Source organism: Apis laboriosa, unplaced genomic scaffold, assembly GCF_014066325.1.
Source record: "Apis laboriosa isolate Shangri-la unplaced genomic scaffold, ASM1406632v1 scaffold68_cov148, whole genome shotgun sequence".
Classification (NCBI taxonomy): domain Eukaryota; kingdom Metazoa; phylum Arthropoda; class Insecta; order Hymenoptera; family Apidae; genus Apis; species Apis laboriosa.
This window is the reverse complement of record NW_025224135.1, coordinates 6,694,525-6,715,971: the sequence shown is the minus strand read 5'-3', so window position 1 is coordinate 6,715,971 and position 21,447 is coordinate 6,694,525. Positions and strand designations below refer to the sequence as shown.

Below are 21,447 nucleotides of genomic sequence, written 5' to 3'. Positions count from 1 at the left end.
ACGAATAAATAAGCGCGCACACCGAGGGACGGTGTACGAGGCCGGTCGATAAGATAGAGCCCTGTAAATCTGCTGGTTACTTAACAGGTCGCCGAACGATCTTCGCCCTCCTCCATCCCCGGCCCAACCTCATCGCGGCCGCCTCCACCTTCCCCTCCGCCCCCCCTCCATCTTCTTTCACCTTCCCCTCCCACCCCCTCTAAGCCCGGTCATCGCGCCGGCCCGCGAGGTTCTTTATTACTTCATGCTCGGCGGACGGTGTTTTTGTTTCTGAGCTGCCTTCGTTTAAAGATAACAAAGGCTGGACACGGTTAACGCGTTACTGATCGCCTAACAAACACCGCGGATTCCTATAACTCCTGCCACACCGATGAAAATGTTCGAGATTTGAACTAGGGGAGGAAAGTGTATTTAGCGGGGAACCGGGTATCGTGTACTCGGGAGGGGCGAGGGGAGAATAGGGGGGAATAGGAGATGTCGAGGAGTGTTGCTTTGAAAGAGGTTTCGCGGGTAAGATTGTGTAGAGAGGACTTGCCCTCCTTGTTGGGTAAATTTTAAATAGTATTTCTTTGGATTTTTCATCTTTGAAGAAATGATTTTACGCCATTTTACGATCTTAATCTTTTGGAAATTTGAGAAATTAATTTTTATCGCGTTTCTTTGGTATATTTGCTCGAGATATTAGCTATCTTTTCTGGCGTGTTACGTGATTTATGATTTATCCAAAAATTCTGTGAATAGTCTTCATCTTTTAAAGCTCGAATCGAACGTGTAACTATCTCTTACGTTTTTACAAAATTCCACGATTATCTTAAACATCGAAAAATCGTTTTATAAAATCTTATGTAAAATATGATCATTTTACGAAATTTATTTAAATTAAAAATATAAATTTCAAATTACGTTTGTTAAGAAAAATTCGATACGTCAATTTAAAAGAAAAGTAAAGCAAGGAATATATCACTTTACACTTATCTACTTTTAAAACTGTCAAAGTCCAATCACAATTCTCCTAAAACGCAACCCCCCCTATTAAATAAACCTCTCAACAACTCGTAATATCTCAAAATCTAAACCACTTCGATAAACAAAATATGCCATTATTTCCATTTACACATCTCCATGATCGAGGGGGAGTGAATAGCCGTGGACACTCCTATATAAAGGGTACCACGTTCACCCTCCATCGACCCACCTTTACTCCATTCCTTCTCGAGAGAGGGGCCCCCCAGCGAAGAAGAAAAACGATCCGGCCGTAACTCATCGTGCGGGCAGCAGTCACTCGCGAACAAAGGGAGGCCGGTCGCGAAGATCGCGAGCGGGGTGTTGAACGGGAGGGGGAGAGGGGGCCTAGGTTGCAAATATGGCAATCGTAATGGAAGGAGACTTCCATCTTGCGCTTTAGTGTCTACCCGGAGATAGATTAACCGTGTGCAACCGCGGCTATGCCTGGCTGCCGCCCCCACCGCCCCTCACGCGGCCCATACAAAAGTATAATATGTACTACTATATCGTCTGTCCTTTCCTCACCGCCGCCGGCGTGGAGAACCTTCCGTACCCCTTCCACTTTGTTCCGGTACCCCACTCGGCTGGGGCCGGCGACTGCGACGGATCGGCGGCGGAGTGGGAGGAGGCGGAGGAGGCAAAGCCGGCGGGCGGTGGTGGTTCATTACACGGCACGAACACCTTGGCCCCGGTGAGAAAGTGTGCATCCACATGCACGCGGTGCAAGGCAGCCGCGTATGCAACGAGTAAGAAAGCGTATTAGGTACGCAGGCATGCGATCCCGGGTAAAGGAGGGCGGTCCGAGGAGACAGGTGCGAGCCAATCGCGGCCCGCCACGTGCAATTTCCCTCGGCGTCTCTCTTTCCCCGTTCATTTCTCATTCCTCCTCTGCTATCTCTTCCCTGCCTGCTTGCCTCCCTTCTTCCTCTTGCCTCCGCGCCGTCACCACCGCCACCGCCACCGCCACTGCCGCCGCCGCCGCCGCCGCCACACCGAGCCGCGCTGCTAACTTATTTAAACGAGACTCGACCCCGTCACTACGAGTACGAATCCCTTTCGTATTCGGCACCGATGCGCCGTGACTCGAGAAAGAGAAAGAGAGAGAGAGAGAGAGAGCAACGACCCCCGCAACGATTCTTCGCCCGCTGCCTTTTATCGATCGGCCTCCTTTGTCCCGCGACCTTGTACCTCCACGGGATGCAACCTCTATGCCTCTTGGAAAAACCTACTTCAATCGCACGATTGTCCGTGTCGTTGGTCCTCTCTTTGTCGTTGGTGCCCCTTGCGCCCTGTGCCGAAGGACCTAGTCCAATCGGAGTTCTCTTGATCCAATTATGCTACGTTCGAGATCCAGAACCGAATCGTTTTGGAAATTTTCGAATGGATTCTTTGAGCAAACAGTTAGAGAAAATAGTTGGATAAAAGGATAGGAAAACTTTTTTGCTCTTATGATTTTATTTATATGTCTTAATAGATGCGCCATTATCTATCGTTAATTTAGGGATTGAGCGATCAGTTTTCCAAAGAAACTTCATAATCGATGTATGTATGCAAACTATGGACATAGATATAGAAACGAAAAATGCATTACTCACTTTTATGCTAATGTATTCTCGAATAATCTATCAACGAATCTCATCAGCGGAGATCGAAGATTTTTCCGAAAAGGAAATTGCCTTCGAGATATCGTGCTCGTGAAAGTCAAAGAATAACTCTATCAGCGTAGCATGTCTCTCCTGGCAAATTCGTAGCTTCTTCCAAATGAAATGTTTATACTCTTCCTGAGCAGGAAACAGGCTGTAGCCGTTGCTGCTGCTCCTCGGACGTGAATTATGACTTCCGACCTATTTTCGCATTGTCGCGGAGTCCGGGGGCCTCGTTAACCTCCGTTGGAGCGCGGCTTTCTTCCAGTTTATGATTTACTGGCGTGTATAAATCATCCGCCGGGGGCCCAAGGTTGTATTTTCGACAAAAGTCACTCGGGTTGCTTGCGCCACGAGCCGGGACAGTTGGCCAGGACGTTACGCAACCAACCACTGAATGCCAGCACGAGCTTTTGACCTGCAGGAAGTCGGCCGTCCGACAAAAGGAACCACGCGGATTATTGCCTTGTATCTGAATCCCTACCGCAACCACCTGCGTATTGGTCGTTGCACTATATCAGAAGTTTTTATGATTTGGCCTCTCAATTTTTAATATTAACGGCCGGTAATAAATTTTAAAATGAGTTGTGAGACAATCCTCTTATTATGTTGGCAATGAATGGTGATAAGTGGGTTTTGAAGAATTTTACATCTCGATTTATATGATCGAAGAAGAAATTTCTTTCATTTCAAAATTTTTTTTCTTCAGAGATTAACACTTCTTTTCATGAAAGAGTGAAAATATTTTATTTGAGTAAATGATAGTTTTATATAGTAATTTTAATCGATTAAATAAAAAGTGAAATTTTGCTCGAAATAGTAAAATCGAACGTTTCTATGGTAAAATGAAATGGATAGTCTTGAAGAGGTCAAAAGCTGATCGCGAAGCCATATGAAATACAGTATTCGCACTCGATAACATGTAATCGAATTAAAGCTATTTTATGCCCAGTATAGATAATCCGGCAAGGCTTTATTCAGCTACTGCGTTCGACACGCCCAGCTGTTTCTTTGTTTGAAAAGTTACGTTCTAGTCAGTGCTGTATTTGTACTCTGCGAAGCCTGTTACCAACCGATTAATTGGCAACGAATTAAGATAGTCTTTTGATAAACTGTCGATCTTTATTTTAGCATGATTTTATAATCAATCGTCTTAACGTTACGCGAAATATCATTTTTCGTCAGAAAATTAGTGATCCTTGAGAAAAACGATGAAATTAAAATTTTTTGGACTATAGAATAATAAGAAAATTTTTTGAAAAATTTAATAAATATTTTTCCCAGATATTATACTAGATATAACAAATGTCACAATAGATTTATGCGGAACACGTTCTTTTTTTTCGTGAAAAAAAGATACCTATATACTAGTTTAGAAAGTACACAAGCCTAATGGCATTTATCTTGTCCTAACATTTCCAGGGACAGAGAATTTGTGAAATCTTTTTTGTCCTGAATCTTGGGATACACAGGAAGCAATACATCAACAATTTTGTAACTTTTCCAGGAAATGTTTCTTGGACATTTTAACAAAAAAGAAACAAATATTTTCAAACTATTAATTCCTTGATCGATATCTCTTTTAATACAATTCTTATTAAACTATTTCTTATTAAAACTATTTAGAAAATGGTATTGTATTTTAAGAATACCATGCTATTGTATATAAGAATATCATGATAAATAAAACGCTAAAACGAACAGCTGTGAACGGAAATTTAGATCCCATAAAGAAGGCGTCAATAAGAAACAATTTATCTTTCCTACTTATTTTAAGCACCACTGTCTTCCAACTATTTCCACAAGCTCGCTATGCATACCTCTTTCACCGTCAGATTCTTAAATCTCCATTCTCCTTTCCGAATTAAGAATTCCCTCCAAAAGAAAAAAAAAAGGAAAGAAAGAAAAGAAAAGAGAAGAAAAGAAAAGAAAAAAAAAAGAGATGTCTAGACGCATTCCAGAGAGAACCAAAGGAACTCTATCCGTTCGCCTCGAATTCACGCTTTCATGCCCCCCAACGCTAGTTGAGTAGCGCGTCGCGTGGAACAAAATCGAAAGCCGGGTACGCTTTGGAGCGCGCGTCACTCCAGCGCACAGCAGCGCCGTGAATCCGGAAGTTGGCCGGCGTAGGTGGAACCTAAGGAGAGGGGTTTCCCTCCGTATAATAATTAATAACCGGTCGGTGAGTGGTTCGCGCAGGCCCCGCCCCTTACCCCCTGATTTATGAACCGCGCCGCCTTCCTTGTCATAACCGTGTGTACAGGCTTGCGCGCGGTGGAGGGAGGGCAGGTGGAGGTGGTGGGGTGGTGGGTGGCGAGGTGGGGGAAAGGGTGACGCGTGACGTTGCGCGACGGTACCTACGCCCAGGCCGGCTCTTTACCAAGCGATCAGTCGGTTCTCGTCCTTGCCGGATGACACCGGTCGACACGCGGGCGTTCGGCCGAAACTTAATCGTAAGTTTTGCGCGCCACCGCGAGTCGGCGCCACGCACGAGACTCCTTTTCTCCGCGGATACGTGGAGAAAACATGCAGCTCATGAGATGGAGCATCACGCGCCGCCTCGAGTGCAGGGGGATCAAACAGGGGACATCCAGGCTATCGTGCCCCCGATTTTCCGGTACGCAACGATGACCTTGAACCGCGTATCACGACGCGTCACGCTTCCCGCGAATTCTACCCCTCCCTCTCCCCCCTCCTTGCCTCTCTTCTTCCCTCTGTAACACGTTTTACCGGTCGATAAAACTTTTGTCCCGCGCGCGCAAAAAAAAAAAAAAAAAAAAAAAAGAAAAAAAAAGAAAAAGAAAAGAGTGACGCGAAGTTTTGGATTTCAGAATCTTTTAGTGGATTAGTGGCGAGGTCAACTCAGGTGGCGAGTGAAACGTTAAATGGTGCGATTCGAACGGGTCTTGGATGCCTTGATGGGAATAGTAATCGCGCGATTTCCATTTTTCATTGGCCCCGGTGCGCGTATTAAAAAGTTTCCATCGGTACGGGTTTCACGCGTTGCGTCGCGGAATACTAATCGCCGTGCCGCCGTTTCTTATCATTGACACGAATGGGGACGATCCTCCTCACGTTGGCCTTTGTCGCATTTTTTTTTTTTATCGTGAATTCGTATTTTTTTTATGTAGTGTAAAATTAAATGTGGATGGATTGTTATTTAGTTTCTGAAGGAATTATAGGCACGTAGGTTCCGTGATCAGTGTCGGTAAGCTTGGGTGGTAAATAAAATCGGAGCGACTTCGATTAACGATTCTGACTCGGTTTCACCGGCACATTGTACATTCTAACTATTACAAGCCGACCTGCCAAGCGTTCGACCGTTCCAGCCTTGGCGACTGGTTGCTTTAATCGTGAAGCGAAATTTTATGAGCTTTCATCTTCGCGTGGTGAACTGTTTCCTCGGAGTGATGTTTTTTTCGATTTAGACAATCTCGAAATGTCATTTCTTTCCATCATTTCTTTCTCAGATGATTCAAAGAATTGTATTTAAACTTGTTGCATGGTATAGATATTTTTCTTATTTTTTTCGTGGTATACATATATATATATACTTTTTTTCATATTTTTTTCTTTATTATATCGAATATTTCAATTTGATGCATTTCTAAATTTTTTCTTTTTTTTCTTTTTAAAAAAATTTCCATAAAGTTTGAATTATATAAGACTAAAAAGTGAAATGGAATTCATGTAAACCTTTATTCTTCGCATTATTTCCTATCTTAATTGTTTGTTTGTCAGAATTGCAGCGTAATTAGTTTCGTAGACTAGTTTTATGCATTGTTCAAAATAATGTTACCGTTGTAACGCAAAGCCAGTTAAGGAATACTTAAAACTTTAAATACATTTTTATTATTGAACATAACGTTATTTTATCGATTCAACACGATTGACTTGTAATCTCTTCGTCATATTTGTCACGTACAAATAATAAAATGCTTCGCTCGATCTAACAACATGTTCATACATTCTAATTACAAAATATTAAGATCCAGGTCTTGAACTATTATATACTACCAATGAAAACCATACTTCTATTTTTTAATTCTCATATTATTTCGAACGAAATAATTATTATTATTTCCTTTTATTTCTATATATATATATATATATATTAAAAAGCAAATGCATTGGATTTCTTATATTGAATATTCAATATGCTACTTTTAATCTTATCAATACGTTAATCTTATCGATACTTTATTTATTATAAATTACGCGATAGTTATTTTGAAATATTGATTTCTCGAATCGTGTAATATGAATATATTTTTTACTTAAATTTTTTAGTTTAGCAGTTGAAAAATTAAAAAAAAAAAATCATTCCAGAAAATATTTAATACATATAAAATTTAATATCTGATCATCGTATCGAAAAAAATATTTTTCAATAAACAAAAAATATTTATCCTTTTTATTCGAGTTTATTTTTCTCAAATTTAATATTCTTAACGCGTTATAAAAACCTCTTGGATCGATGATTAGATTTAGGATAACGAACGAGAATAACATCCGTAGAGCGTTTCCAATCGTGCCATTTACTCCTCTTAATATGTAAAGTCCGTTCGTCGAATGCTTCTTGTTGCATCGGTAACGTGATTAACTGTTTGAAATTCATAGAACATACAGTATCTCAAACGAGCAACGCTCTTTATACATTTTTTTTTTCGTCATTAGTGCGATACATACAAATGATTTAAACATTGAATACAGATGAAACTGGCATGGCTTCTTCGCGTAGATGGTTGTTCTCCCTACCACAGGAAGCAACGCGTACCTCAAACAGGCTTCTATCTTCGTATCGCGATTAAACATAGAAAAAAAAAGAAAAAAAAAAATTGAATAATTTAATAAGATTCAAGTTTGTCAGTCTTCACTCGGGTGAACACTGTGTTGTATATCCTTATAAACGAATACTATGAAATGCTATACTAGGAAATGCTTCCTCTTCCATCGAAATCTTTTAATTACATTCGGATATAGCGTGATTTATAATTCATTATATTTTCAATTTTTACGTTAACATGCTTAGATTTACTCGTTGAAACGATTCACTTTGAAATTCGCGTACGAGATAAGTAATTTCGACTCGATAGAGGATAAAAGTGAATGATCGAGTAATTAATTATATGTTACAGGAGAGGAAAATGATTTTACGTCGGATGGAGAAGAGAGTGGCGGTGCAGGAGCTGGCGGAGACGAAGCCGTGGACCTCACGGCTGCCAGGTCTCATCAAGACGAGGATGACAAGGATCAGGAAGACGTTTTGGAGGAGGATGAGGAGGAAGGCGTGGACGAGCAGGACGATCAAGAGGACGACGAGGAAGGATCGAGGAAGCAAATGCATCATAGGCAGGATGCTGAGAATAACAATAATTTCGTGGAAGGTGGGACACCGGCCGGCTTATTCCCACCGGCTGGAACTAGTCACGTCACCTTGGAAGCCCTTCAGAACACGAAAGTGGCGGTCGCTCAGTTCGCAGCGACAGCGTTGGCCGGTGGCGCGGACACCGAGGCTGCTCTCCAAGATTTGGCGCTGCTGCAAAGCACCCTGTACACCCTGCAGCATCAACAAGTGTTCCAGTTGCAGTTGATCAGTCAACTCCAGCAGCAACTGTCCATAACGCATAATCAAACGGTGCAACAGCAAGCACCGGGCGAGCCGTCGGACAGCAAAGAGATATCACCGTCGCCGATCATTCAGCCCAAACCTTTATCGAGCCTTACTTCGCCTCCCTCGTCGCGCCCGCCGAGCCACCAGCAAACCTCGCCAGCTCCGATGACGCCCAACCTCGCCCAGGAACGGCCCACACCGACCAGCAGCGCGTCCCCGTTGAACCTTCCCCTGGCTTCGACGAACGCGACAGGCACGACCGCGACCACCAGCACCAGCAGCCAGGTGCCTATGTCTCATCAGATTCCGCCTCTCTGCTCGATCAGTTCTTCCTTAGCTTCGTCGATAATAACCAACACCGATCCCCCACCGTTGCACGAGCCGAATACCCTGGAGATGCTGCAGAAGAGAGCCCAGGAAGTTCTGGACAACGCCAGCCAAGGACTGCTGGCGAACAACCTGGCCGACGAGTTGGCGTTCAGGGGAGGGAAAGGCTCCCGCCTCTCCCCGTACGACTCAAAGTCCGGAAGCGGTCGCGGGGAGCCGTTCTTCAAGCATCGTTGCCGGTATTGCGGCAAGGTGTTCGGCAGCGACTCGGCGCTTCAGATCCACATACGATCGCACACAGGTGAGCGACCCTTTAAATGCAACGTCTGCGGCAGCCGCTTCACCACGAAAGGGAACCTCAAGGTCCACTTCCAGAGGCATACGGCCAAGTTTCCACATGTTAAGATGAACCCGAATCCCGTTCCGGAACACCTGGACAAGTACCATCCACCCCTGCTACAGCAAATCGCCTCTGGTCAGAGACCGATGCCGTCCCCGCCACCGCCACCGCCCTCTCACCATCCCTCCTTCCACCCGGCGGCGGCCCACGGTTTTTTACCCCCCCAACCTCCCCTGCCGCTCAGCCTAGCCCTTCCCGGTATGCCGCCCCTGTACAGATCGCCGGTTGTTGCTCATCGGGACGATCAGGACGTGCCGGAGAACTTGAGTAAACCCGTTACCACTGCCCCGACCACGTCCCCACATTCCCCCGCGGTTGTGTCCAACTCTCGTCATTCCTTTCACGACAATCACCTCCACCATCATCACCACCATCACCAACAACAACAACAACAACAACAACAACAACAACATCATCATCATCATCAACAACAACAACAACAACAACAACAACAACAGCAGCAGCAGCAGCTACAAAAGCAGCAACAACTCGAGCAAAGGGACGAGATCAAGCTCGAGCACCGATCGCCTATGCAGGACCAGTATCAACACCAACGGCCCACGAGTCACGAGCCCGCCGAGAGGATAACGCCTAAGAAAGAGCCGGAGGAGGCCGAGGAGCCGACGGAGGAGGATAGCGAGGATTTCGAAGAGACGACCAGACGGTATTTGAATTCACCCCAATCCTCTGTCAATCCACCCTCTCAACCGCAAACTTACGAAGACTGTAGCATGGACAGTAAGATGAGCGGCCGACTCGAAGGTGACGCCGACATGGAGGTGGACGAGGAGATCGAGGAACAGCCCGAAAATTTGTCCGGTCGGGGAACGATTAATCGTTTGCCGCAGCACATTGTCGCGTATCCCGGAGCATCCCCCGCGAGCAGTAGCGCGAGCAGCGGTAGCCTTCAAACATCCTTCGCGGGGATTCTGTTCCCAGGGCCGCCCGCGCATCACCAAATACCGCACCATCCAGCCCCAACTACGGTAAACACGTCCGCCGTCAATACGAACGAGATGATCGACCCGGCCAAGGATCCAGCCATCTATTCCAGCCTGTTGCCACGGCCGGGCAGCAACGACAACTCGTGGGAAAGTTTGATCGAGATCACCAAGACCTCGGAAACGTCCAAGTTGCAGCAACTGGTGGACAACATCGAGCACAAATTGACCGATCCGAACCAGTGCGTGATTTGCCACAGAGTCTTGTCCTGCAAAAGCGCGTTGCAGATGCATTACAGGACCCACACGGGCGAGCGGCCGTTCAAGTGCAAGATCTGCGGCCGGGCGTTCACCACAAAGGGTAACTTGAAGACTCACATGGGCGTGCACAGGGCGAAGCCGCCGCTCAGGGTGTTGCATCAGTGCCCCGTTTGCCACAAGAAATTCACGAACGCGCTGGTGTTGCAGCAACACATACGGCTGCACACCGGCGAGCCGACGGAGCTCAGCCCGGAGCAGATTCAAGCCGGCGAGGTGAACGAGTTCCCGCCCGGCTATCCGCCCCACCCGCTGGCATCCTTCCTCCCGCAGGGCTTTCCACCCATTCACCCTGCCGGAGCCGGCTTCCCCTTGAGTTTCCCCCCGACACGGCAACAGGCGTTGGAAAGACAGGCTCAGGAGAACGACGTGGACGGGAAGGACGAGCCGCAGCATCAGCATCAGCATCAGCATCAGCATCAGCACCAGCACCAGCATCAACACCAGCATCAGCATCAGCATCAACATCAGCATCAGCATCAGCATCAGCATCAGCTTCAGCTTCAACATCAGCAACAACAGCAGCAACAGCAGAGGTACACGGGCGAGGAGCACAGCGAGGAAGCGGATGATCAGGATGACGAGGAGGATGATCGTAGGGAGGAAGACGAGAGGTGTGCCATGAATCGCGATGGTCGTGGCGACGTGGAGGACGAGCAGGATCGCGAGAGCGAGGATAACGAGCACAAAGAGATCTCTTTACCGAGTTTCTCCACTTCTTTAGCAGCTCTGGAGAACCAAGTTCGAACGATCACAACGACGGCCACGTCGACGGCAGGGAATATGGCCAGGTCGCCCCCGTTTCACCGGTACAACGGGAGCGAGAAGAGCAACAGCCCGATGAATTCGGGGGCCCCGTTGGACTTGACACCCCGGGCATCGTCCACTCCCGCTTCGGTGGCTTCCGTGCCAACGCCACCTCCGCAAACCACGACCCAACACCCGCACCCGTTCGGCATGTTCGCAGGCCTGCTGCAAGCGGTCTCATCGTCGCCGTCTACCAGCAGCATCGGTTCGTCGAGCATAAACAGCGTGAGCTCGATGAACGCCGTGACTCCTGGAAGCGGCGCCGCCGGACCCTTGGCTTCCCTGACCACGTCAGCCGTGTTGGCTGCCACGTCGACCTACAATCCGCTCGGCCTGGCTGTCGGAGGGCCAGCAGGTAGGCGCTGCTAGCATCAGGGCGAGCTGCAGTTCCTGCTACACCTCCCGATCGATCTGACACGATTCACTGATCCTGACCAACTGCCAGTCTGACTGATTCGTCCACCTTTATCCAAGCTCTGTATATCGACGTATCCTGTTTGTGGTGTAGCCGGACCTAGCACTCCCACCCTCCCGCTTGACTCTTTTTATTATCTGTTCGAACACCTCTGTTTCGATATTTCTCTATGTTTCTATTTCTCTCTCTCTCTCTCTCTCTCTGTATCTTTGTCTCTCTACCTCTGTTGTTCTTGTTTTCTTTCTCTTTTTCTTTCTCTCTTCTCTCTTTTCTCTCTCTCTCTCTCTTTCTCTTTCAATTCGAGTCACTCTTCGACATAGAAAAGAAAAGTATATACGGATATAGATACAGAGTTTGCGTGCACAAATATCAATTTTGTATCCCTTTTTTTGCGCAAAGAAAAGATCTAGAAACTATGGATATTTGATATATAAATAAATAAATTTCTTTGGAAAAACGGATTGCTGCCTGTACGATTCATTTCAATCCTTCCGTTCAAACTGCCAACAACGCCAACGTTGACTGTAACGTTGTTTTCGAGCTAGCTTGGATAACGATCGGGTTCGGGTTCCGGAGGCTCGCGTTGACCAGCGTCTCGGCTCTAAGCCGCGTGTCCTAAACGATTATTAGATTAAAACCTCTCTCTCTTCCTCCTCTCGCGTTCGTGACGGATAGTTTACGCTCGAATCGCGGGTTACAAATTGCTTTCACGGACGGTAGAAGCGTGTGAAAGTGTCGGGAAGCAATTGTAAAGAGGTACGATCTGTTACAGTGCGTGGAAACACCACATGTAATATCTGCTACAAGACATTTGCGTGCAACTCCGCGCTGGAGATCCATTACCGGAGCCATACGAAGGAACGACCTTTCAAATGCACCATATGCGACAGAGGATTTTCGACCAAGGTACAGTGAATTTGAATGCGTTCGATGGATCGGGAGGATCGAATTGGACGCGTCCATCCCTCAGAATTGTTTGCTGCTCACCGAACGAATCTCGAAGGGGGATCGTGCAGCGAGTGGATCGATGGGAATTTCGATTCGAACGACAAGAAAGATTTTGTTCTAATCCTTATCGCACCAATTCTTGAGATTCTTTAATGGATCATTTAAGGATAGATTAAAAAGTTTCGAAAAGGTAGTAATAATTTTAACAGAGATTGATAGAGATCGTTGGAGATCAAAGGTGTGTAAATTTGTTCCCCTAGATATTTTTATTTCTTTTTTTTTTATGATTATGATATTTAATAGCTACTTTTTACGTTTTAATTTTAAGTAATAATTTGTTGTTACGCTCTTGCAATTGGTTACGTACGGAATATAAATTTTTAAGTTCGAGATTTAAAATTTTTGAACCGATTTTATGGAGTTTTACCTGATAATTTCACACGGATTGAAATATCGAGAAAATTAGGATTATAAAAAATATAATTTCTAAGCTTTTTCTTAATCGTCCATTTACTCTCCTCTCCTCCTCAATAAAATAATAAAATATTTACAACAAACAAATCTGTTTAATTATACTACTAGAACTGAAATTTCATCGACCATTTCAAGAGTAACAAATACAACGAAATCTTATAAAAAAGAATAATTATAAATATTTATAAAAAGATATATTATAAATCGTTGCACGATTCTTTCACGAGAAACATTCATCGCTTCGTCGCTTTTTAGAAACGGAAATTAGTATTTTTAACTAGAGCAATACTAACGCAAAAGCACACTTTTAATTTTTTCCAAAAATTCATCACAATTCGCTCATCGATCATTTGCAAGAATAAGTAAATAAATAAATAAATAATTAAATAAAAATCATTGGATCACGATGAACACGAAGCCTATAGGCTCAGCTCTGTATCTTTGTTTTTTTCTACGATAATTTCAGAACGATGGTTCCGGGCAGCAAGCATGCGTCTGTGCGTCTCAACCGTTGCCCGCTAACAGTTCGATCACTTCACCCGATCCTCAATTCGGATCACCGTGCGCCAGTAGTCGAGAAAAAGCGAAACGCAGGCGGCGGCGGCGACCTGAGGATCGGAAGAACCGGGGGCGGAAAGGAGCTGGAGGGGGGCGGGGGCTTACGCCTGTCTATCCTGCCATCCGCCTACCCCCGCTGATGTCGCCCGCCCTCGGACTTCTACCCTCGGCGCACAGCCTCCTGGTAAGAGCCTGCTGAATTTTGACACATGAACACAATGAAATATGATGACACCACTGTGCATCTTTATTTCCGCTTTCGATCTAATCTCCATACATATACAATTTCCATTCTATCGGATGGAATGCGACAATGAATGAATTTTTGTCCATTGTGAGATTATTAAAACAAGATAGAAAAAAAAAATCTAAACTAAACTACTTAACGTTTATAAACACGAATAAAATAGTAGCAAGTAAATGATGCGAAACAGCGAGAAATGGTGCAAAGTGGTGTAATCGAAGAAGTGATTGAACTCGACGCAAGTCCGGCCTGCTCACAATGTAACCAATCGTTATTTTCTTTCCCGCAGGGGAATATGAAGCAGCACATGCTGACCCACAAGATCCGAGACATGCCGCCCCATCTGTTCAGCGACTCGAAGCAACAGCAACAGCAGCAGCAGCAGCAACAACAACAGCAGCAACACCAGCAACAGTCTCAGGAGCACGAGACCTCGAGAAGTCCTATGTGCGCCGAGGACTCGAGCTTACCGCCGCCTCCGCCGCCTCCGCCACCTCCTCCCCCGATGCCTCCTACCTCGATAGAGCAGAGCATCGCCGTGAAGAGATCTCCGCCCGAGGGAGAGCTGCCAGCGCCAAAGAGACCAGCCAGTAAGTAAGCTTGGGAACTGATTCTGAAAAGCGTTTCTGTTCGGTCTGCTTCTTCATCGAGCACAATTCGAGAAACGGTCCAAGAGAAGCTTGGCTTGGCAGAGTTGTACCCGTTTGTTTCGCTAAAACGTGTATATATGTATATATATATATATATATATCACATTCGAGCTTGAGAAAGCTGCCGATAGTCGCGAGAATCGACGAGCGTTGTTTTGTTTCAATATATATTTCAGCTTCGCTTATACTTGTGCACCACCAGCCTGTGCTTTTCTCCGCATCACCGCTCTTTCTTTATATATATATATATATATATATATATTACGCGCCCCTCTCTTTCTTTCTTTCTCTCTTTCTCTCTTTCTCTTCTGTCTTTCCTTGGTGGCAGGTTACGCTCTCCTCTTCTTTCATCTCTCGATTATTTCGTCTCTTCCGTCTGACGAATATCTTTCTCTGATCTACATATATATATATATATATATGTATTTCGTAACGAATCATCGATCTCAGTCCGATCGAAACTACACCATCACTGTTTCCCCCTCTTTGCCCCGAAACCACAGACAGACACACATACACACACAGATACATTTCGAAGAAAAGAGACAAGCTTGAAGAAGTACCTCGCTCTACTTGTGTCAGGGTCTGTTCAGAGAAAATGTGTATGTATTTCCAGGCGTGCCGAGCAAACACTTGTGCCAGATTTGCAATAAGAATTTCTCCTCATCTTCGGCGCTCCAGATCCATATGAGAACTCACACGGGCGACAAACCGTTCCGATGCACCGTCTGCCAGAAGGCCTTCACCACCAAGGGCAATCTCAAGGTATACACCGTCATTTTCTCCCCTTTTCTCTCTTCTTTCTATGTCTATCCGTGTCTTTATCTCTCCTTCGTATTCTCTTCTCTCTCTCTCTCACTCTTTGTCTCATTCTCTCTTCTATCTGTCTCTTTCTCTTTTGTCTGCCTTCTATCTCTCTATCTTTATCTCTATCTCTTTCTCTCTCTCTCTCTCTCTCTCCGCTGTATCCCCCGTGTCTCTGGATTCTTCGAGTTTTATTCACTAACACTAGCTAGCTGCTACCGCTTGTACTAACGCTAATGCGTAACGTACAAAACGTGAAGGTATTACGAAGAATAATCGCAAGCTCGATGAAAGATCAGCGACACATAAGTACAACACACACATGGTGGAGCCTAGTTGACCAAACGCACACGGTTCTTTTGATCCGCAGGTGCACATGGGCACGCATATGTGGACCAACGGGGCTTCCCGACGAGGCCGTCGAATGTCCCTGGATCTGCCTCCCCTACCCATCACCCCCAAGGACTCGGAGTTCCTCCAGCGACGGCCGGATCTTTTCTATCCCTATCTACCCGCGCCATTCCTTAACGGAGTACAGCAGAAAGTGAGTGGTTGTGTATCTTTAAAAATTAATCGAGCCGTTTCTCCGATTATGTTTAATCCGATTAATTTCATATTTATCTCCTTTATATATTTCCTTTTCATTCGTGAATTTGAGAGGTTTAATTGGGTGAAATTGATCCATTCAAGGAAAATTGCATTGTTAAGCAATTTCGATTCTCGAAAATCGAAAATTATAATTTCATGACAAATTACGATGAAGCATCGATTTTATAAATTTTGAGATATCAAGATTTCGATACCGAGCCTCAGAATTCGGTTATATATTTTTATTTATTGTGTATTCGATAATATATTTTTTTTTGTTCTTTTTTTTCTAAGTAAATATTATTTATGATGATTTGAAGTATGCTTCTTTTAAAGTAATGTCAATATATTTGCTAATCTCCGACCCAATTTTTAAAACTGATATAATTGTAATTGTTTCAGTTTCGAGCTAAAAAGAATAGAGTTTAAAATTTTTTAAGTTCGAGATAAAATGAGTATTTTAAAAAAAAATGTCGAGTATATAATCAATTTAATTGGTTTTAAAATAATATTTGATTATTTCAACTATCTCTATTCTCAAGGAAGGTATATTACAATACATGTAATATATTTATAATATATTAAAATATTTTTTAATCTTTCTAACAAGACTTCCACATATTAATTATCGTTTTATTAGACAAATAGAAATATTTTTAAATTATTGTTCAAAAACAGCGTTGCTATTCTACAATATATACTTCATATGAGTAATAGATTCTCTTCAAAAAACGAATAAAAACACTTAAAATTGTGGCAATTGATCAACTTTTATCATCTCCCGCATATTACCCAAACCCATCTAAACAAAGACAAAGGCAAACAATCGAATCTCAATTTACATAAATCGTCAAGACCCCCTCCTCTAATCAGACAGATAAAGGCCCTCCCCCTCTCACGAAAGGTGTCGAAAGATGGTTAACCCATCATCAGGCAGAGCGGAAAAATCCAGTATACCCCTACGCCCTTAACGATTTATTCTTTTCTTTCGTTTTTGTAGGTAATTGCCTCCGAATAAACCTAACCAGTCGGCATGCATTACTTACAGCTGAACGAGATCTCGGTGATACAGAGTAACAACGGGTTACCGAGCCACTCGGTGGCCGCAGGCAAATACGCGGGATTGTTCGGCTCTGTGTACGCTGCTGGCGCCGGATTCCCACTGGATAAGCAGCCAATGGCGGCGTCCAGCAACGGGCCGTCGTTGCTCGACGGCAAATCCTCCATTCCATCCGGATCCATGCTCTTCCAGACACCGTCGCCCTCCCACTCGCCCGGCACGCCAGGCTCCAACGGGAGCAATCAGAACAGCGCCAACGTGTCCTCGTGGACGGGTGACGCTCTTCAGCACCAGCTCTTCGACCGAGAACCGCCCGCCAGGTCGGAAGGAAACTCGACACCGCCATCCGCTCGACTTCCGCCACCCCCCGCGGCCAGGGGTGAGGGACTGGCCACGTGAACCTCGTTAAACACCACCGATAACGCATACCCTTCTTTCTCGAGGCTTCACGTTTTCGGCGATTGAACTCCGTCCTGGCTGTTACAGACGAGACATAAGTAGAGAGAGAAAGAGAGAAAGAGAGAGAGAGAGAGAGAGTGTGTGTGTGTGAGAGAGAGAGAGAGAGAGAGAGAGAGAGAGAGAGAGAGAGAGAGAGAAAGAGAAAAGAATAAGAAAATAGGAAGGGAAACGTTGACGAAGGAGCCGGAGGCAGTAGTAGCAGTGTTGGTTTCAGTGCATTTTCGCGAGCCCAAAGACTCGGGAACCGAACGTCCGACGACATATCCTTCTTGATCCCCAGAGCCAGAGCAGATACCATGTTCCTATTGTCACACTAGTCTTAAACGCGTTCGAGAGAGGACTTTCCCCCCCCCCCCCCCCCTCCCCCCTCCCTCACCCCAGAGCAAGAGATGGTCGGTCTGTTCGCCGTATCCGTTCGCCTTGTTTCTGGCGAATGTGGTCCGTTTTCGGAATTTTCCTCCCTCTCCCCTCCCCAACCCCACCCCCGCGACACGTGCTTTCGCACGAGGTACCGGCGGATGTGACGCCTAGACTGAGCCCCCCTTTCACACGGCCGTAAGACACGTGGCGCCACAACGCCGGCCCTCCACAACTCTGACCGTCCATGCGCGACAGTGATGGTCACCTCACTCTTAGATATATCGTACATTATTATTATTACTATTATTATTATTATTATTATTATTATTATTATTATTATTATTATTATTATTATTATTATTATTATTATTATTATTATTATTATTATTATTATTATTATTATTATTATTACTATTATTACTATTATTACTATTATTATTATTATTATTCTTATTCTTCTTATTATTATTATTATTAAAAACGTATCTGGACGAAATATACCGTGTGATCGGATAATCTCGAACCTCTCTCCGCGTTCTCGAACGCGATATTTATATAATTTCGGTAGCGGTATGCGTGTATCGTTTGCAAGATGTTTGATGCCGCTTTTAAAAATTTACACCTCGGGTCCGATCACTTTTGGCATTTAACTACTTGGCATTTGTTTCCGCGTCGTTATTGATGAGAACGAGAAGAATGTTTTTCGAGGTAAACACGATCATACGTTATATTTCGTACACGAGAGATATAAATATATAAATAAATAAATAAATAAAGGAAGAAAGGAAGAAAGAAAGAAAAAAAGAAAGAAAGAAAGAAAGAAAGAAAGATGATGATATATGTATATATTATATTGATGACGAAGGGTGAATGACGCGAGTTGTATACACGTGCGAGTACATGCGTCGCTTTTTTTTTTTTTTTTTTTTTTGTTTTTTCTTCAAGAAGGAGGTCGTTTTTTAGATGTTTTTCAAGCGGGCCCGGCAGCGCCCTCGCTGTGATATGAGAGGAGCAGCCTGCAATCATTTAAACCAATGTACTTATACTTTGTATCATAGTATTATTATTTACACTCGATGTACAGCACGAACCGTGTCCCGTCGTTATTTTATACGGAAAGACAGCCAACGTCTATTTGTGTTCCCCGATATACCCATCGTGTCTCTTCCTAGATCGAATCCTCGATTCATTTTCAAATGCATCGTTGTTCGTTTAACTCTCGATGCGATGTTAATCCGACGTGTATGTATGTTGTGTATGGAGTGGAGGAAATTTTTCTTTCTTCTGTTTCTTTTATGTTTTTCCTTCTGTCTATTTTTTTTTTTTTTTTTTTTTAATACTAAATTTTCCTTCCTTATATACCGAAAAATTGACTTCCCTCGCGTTTGTTTCTAAATTACGATGAAAGTAGAATTTGTTTGTTGATCGTGAAAATCTTTGAATTTTACGAAAATTTTTATATCTCGTGTATAAAATATCGTGTAAAAAAATGTGCATTTATTAATTTTCAAATAGTAATTCAATCGAATAAATAAATAAATAGTAAATTCAATCGAATAAATAAAATTCAATGAATCGTACGATAAACCGAAGCGAGGGAAGTCATTGCAATACGTAAAATCATTCGTTTAAAGATTTATTCATTATTATCAATTAATTAATAAAATTATTATCAATGGAAATCGAAATCAAAACTAATCACGGGTTCGAATACGATAATAATATCCGTTATTATCGATTTTATACAAATTTTATTCTTAACGAGCAACAAATGAATAATTTGAATCGCATTATCGTTGTCGCGCGTTTGAGAATCTGAGAATAACGTTGATTGAAGGTGCATGCATCGTGGACTGTGCAATCGATCACATTCGTTCATACTCGAAAAAGTAATACTCTCGTGTAATAATGGCTTTCCTGTATGTTCTCACGTTTAATCATGAAATGCGAAACGAAAGATAAATAAATAAATAAATAAATAGAAATAAATAAAAATAATAATAGGCGAGATACGATACGCATGTGTAAAAAGAAAACGTGTAAAAAGTAACAGATAGCAGCATACGTGTGTCCAGTAAGCACTTTACCGTAATTTATCTAATTTTTAACTTTAGCTTAGGAGTAATTTCTAAAGAGCTCCGTCGATTCGAGGACTCTAATGCGAAAAATGACAGAAACCACAGTGTTTTCGATCTCGACGGTGGCTTTGTGTCAATCAAAAAGTGAAAAAAAGGATTCATCTTAACGATCGAAGACGTCAGATATATAAATTTAATTGATGACGAAATCTGTTTTGATTTAATCAAAATATAAAAATTGGAGATAATATCAATAGTTGTAATTTAAAAATTAATTTTTATTTTAAAAAGCAATAAAGGATTATAAAAAAAATTCATATCCATACCATTCAAGTTTTCGATATTGAAAAATAAGATCGATACGATTATATCAAAGATAAGAGAGAGAGGAAAAAAAGGATGAAATTCGAAGTGTGTTGATGGATTGAAAAGAAATAAAAAAATATCTGATGTCTTCAATCGTAAGAAATAAAGTGAACAATTTTGTACGACGAGTGTGCAAAATAGATAGCTCAAAGTGATGTACACATCGAATAAAGGGTACGAATATTTTTAAGCATTCGTACATACGTCTTAAAAATATACCGTACGAGAATAAAGTTTGATCACAATAGTGATTCAAGAGAAATTGAATCCACACCAATAGCGATATTTCTTTTTTTACGAATCGATTCATCGAGATGCATATCGACAAACATATTGTTATATCTGTGCGGCGGTTATCCGTTCATTTTATAAAAGTAAACCAGAACTGAAACAGGAACAATAAGAGGAAAAAAAAACAAAAAACAAAAAAAAAAATAGTTGCGATAATTACAATCTTTTAAAGAGGTGGAATAGTTCGATTTTTGATTCAGCTAAGGGATGAAATGAAAAGAAAGATAGAAAAATGGGAAAGAGAATAAAGAAATTGAACGTAAATCCGATATATAAAAAAAAGAAAAGAGAGAAAAAAATAAGAGAAAAAAGAAGAAAAAGAAGTGATGCATCCAATGCTAGGAGAGAGCGTTCGAGAGTCTAAAAGGTAGTTTTTAGAAAAGAAAAAGAAAAAAAAAAAAAAAAAAAAANNNAAAAAAAAAAAAAGGAAAAAAAAATCAAAAGTTTCCTCCAAGAGCGATGATCGTATACATATATGTATGCGTGTATATAAATACTGTTGTAAATAACAAACATGCGATTAAGTATAATGGCGAATGATGTCGGGATAGAGAAATCGATGTAAATCGTTAGTATGCTATTAAAAAAAAAAAAAAAATGTTTCGTAAGTTAAGTGGAACGTTTACACGTTTGAAAAGCGCGGGTTTTTCGCGCTCATGCGCAATGATCGTTTTTAACTATAGAATAGACGAAAAAGATGGGAAAGGGAGCACGGAAAGGCTGGCAGCTATTCCCCGATTGCAAGTCCTGTGAAGTTGTCCAAAATAAAGTATTGCTTGTACGATCTTAGATTTTTCTGTACATATTGTATAATCTATGTATAAACATGATTCTTGCTAGTTGCGAAACCTGTCTCATTGTAGTTAAATTACGTTACGGATCATTATATCTATATCACTTCAACAATAAACAATTATTATGAGAACGAGTTGTATTGGCTGTTTTCATTTTTGTTCTGATAAATGAATATATTATATTAATTTATTCTATTAAATGTAATTTTCTTTGAATTATATTCTTGAAACGTATAATTAATCTTATCATAGATTTAAATTAAGAAATTAAAAAAAATGTGTCTTTCATTGTTCTGTAATTCT

General features: G+C 42.7%; 1 protein-coding gene across 6 annotated transcripts in view; it reads left to right on the top strand.

The window, feature by feature from the left end:
* Window positions 1-17,339, top strand: part of LOC122718779 (homeotic protein spalt-major-like) — a 74,461-nt gene extending 57,122 nt beyond the window's left edge. The window contains exons 1-8 of one of the 6 annotated variants that reach the window (XM_043944101.1): window positions 5,085-5,265; window positions 7,787-11,410; window positions 12,243-12,376; window positions 13,359-13,634; window positions 13,984-14,284; window positions 14,961-15,109; window positions 15,519-15,692; window positions 16,785-17,339. In XM_043944101.1, coding sequence (XP_043800036.1) covers window positions 5,175-5,265; window positions 7,787-11,410; window positions 12,243-12,376; window positions 13,359-13,634; window positions 13,984-14,284; window positions 14,961-15,109; window positions 15,519-15,692; window positions 16,785-17,195 — 5,160 coding nt within the window. In that variant the 5' untranslated portion in view covers window positions 5,085-5,174 and the 3' untranslated portion in view covers window positions 17,196-17,339. Of the gene's footprint in view, window positions 1-5,084; window positions 5,266-7,786; window positions 11,411-12,242; window positions 12,377-13,358; window positions 13,635-13,983; window positions 14,285-14,960; window positions 15,110-15,518; window positions 15,693-16,736 lie in introns of those variants that run through there. The other 5 variants (XM_043944100.1, XM_043944103.1, XM_043944102.1 and 2 more) reach the window with 5 other exon arrangements.
* The last annotated feature ends 4,108 nt before the right edge of the window (window positions 17,340-21,447 follow it).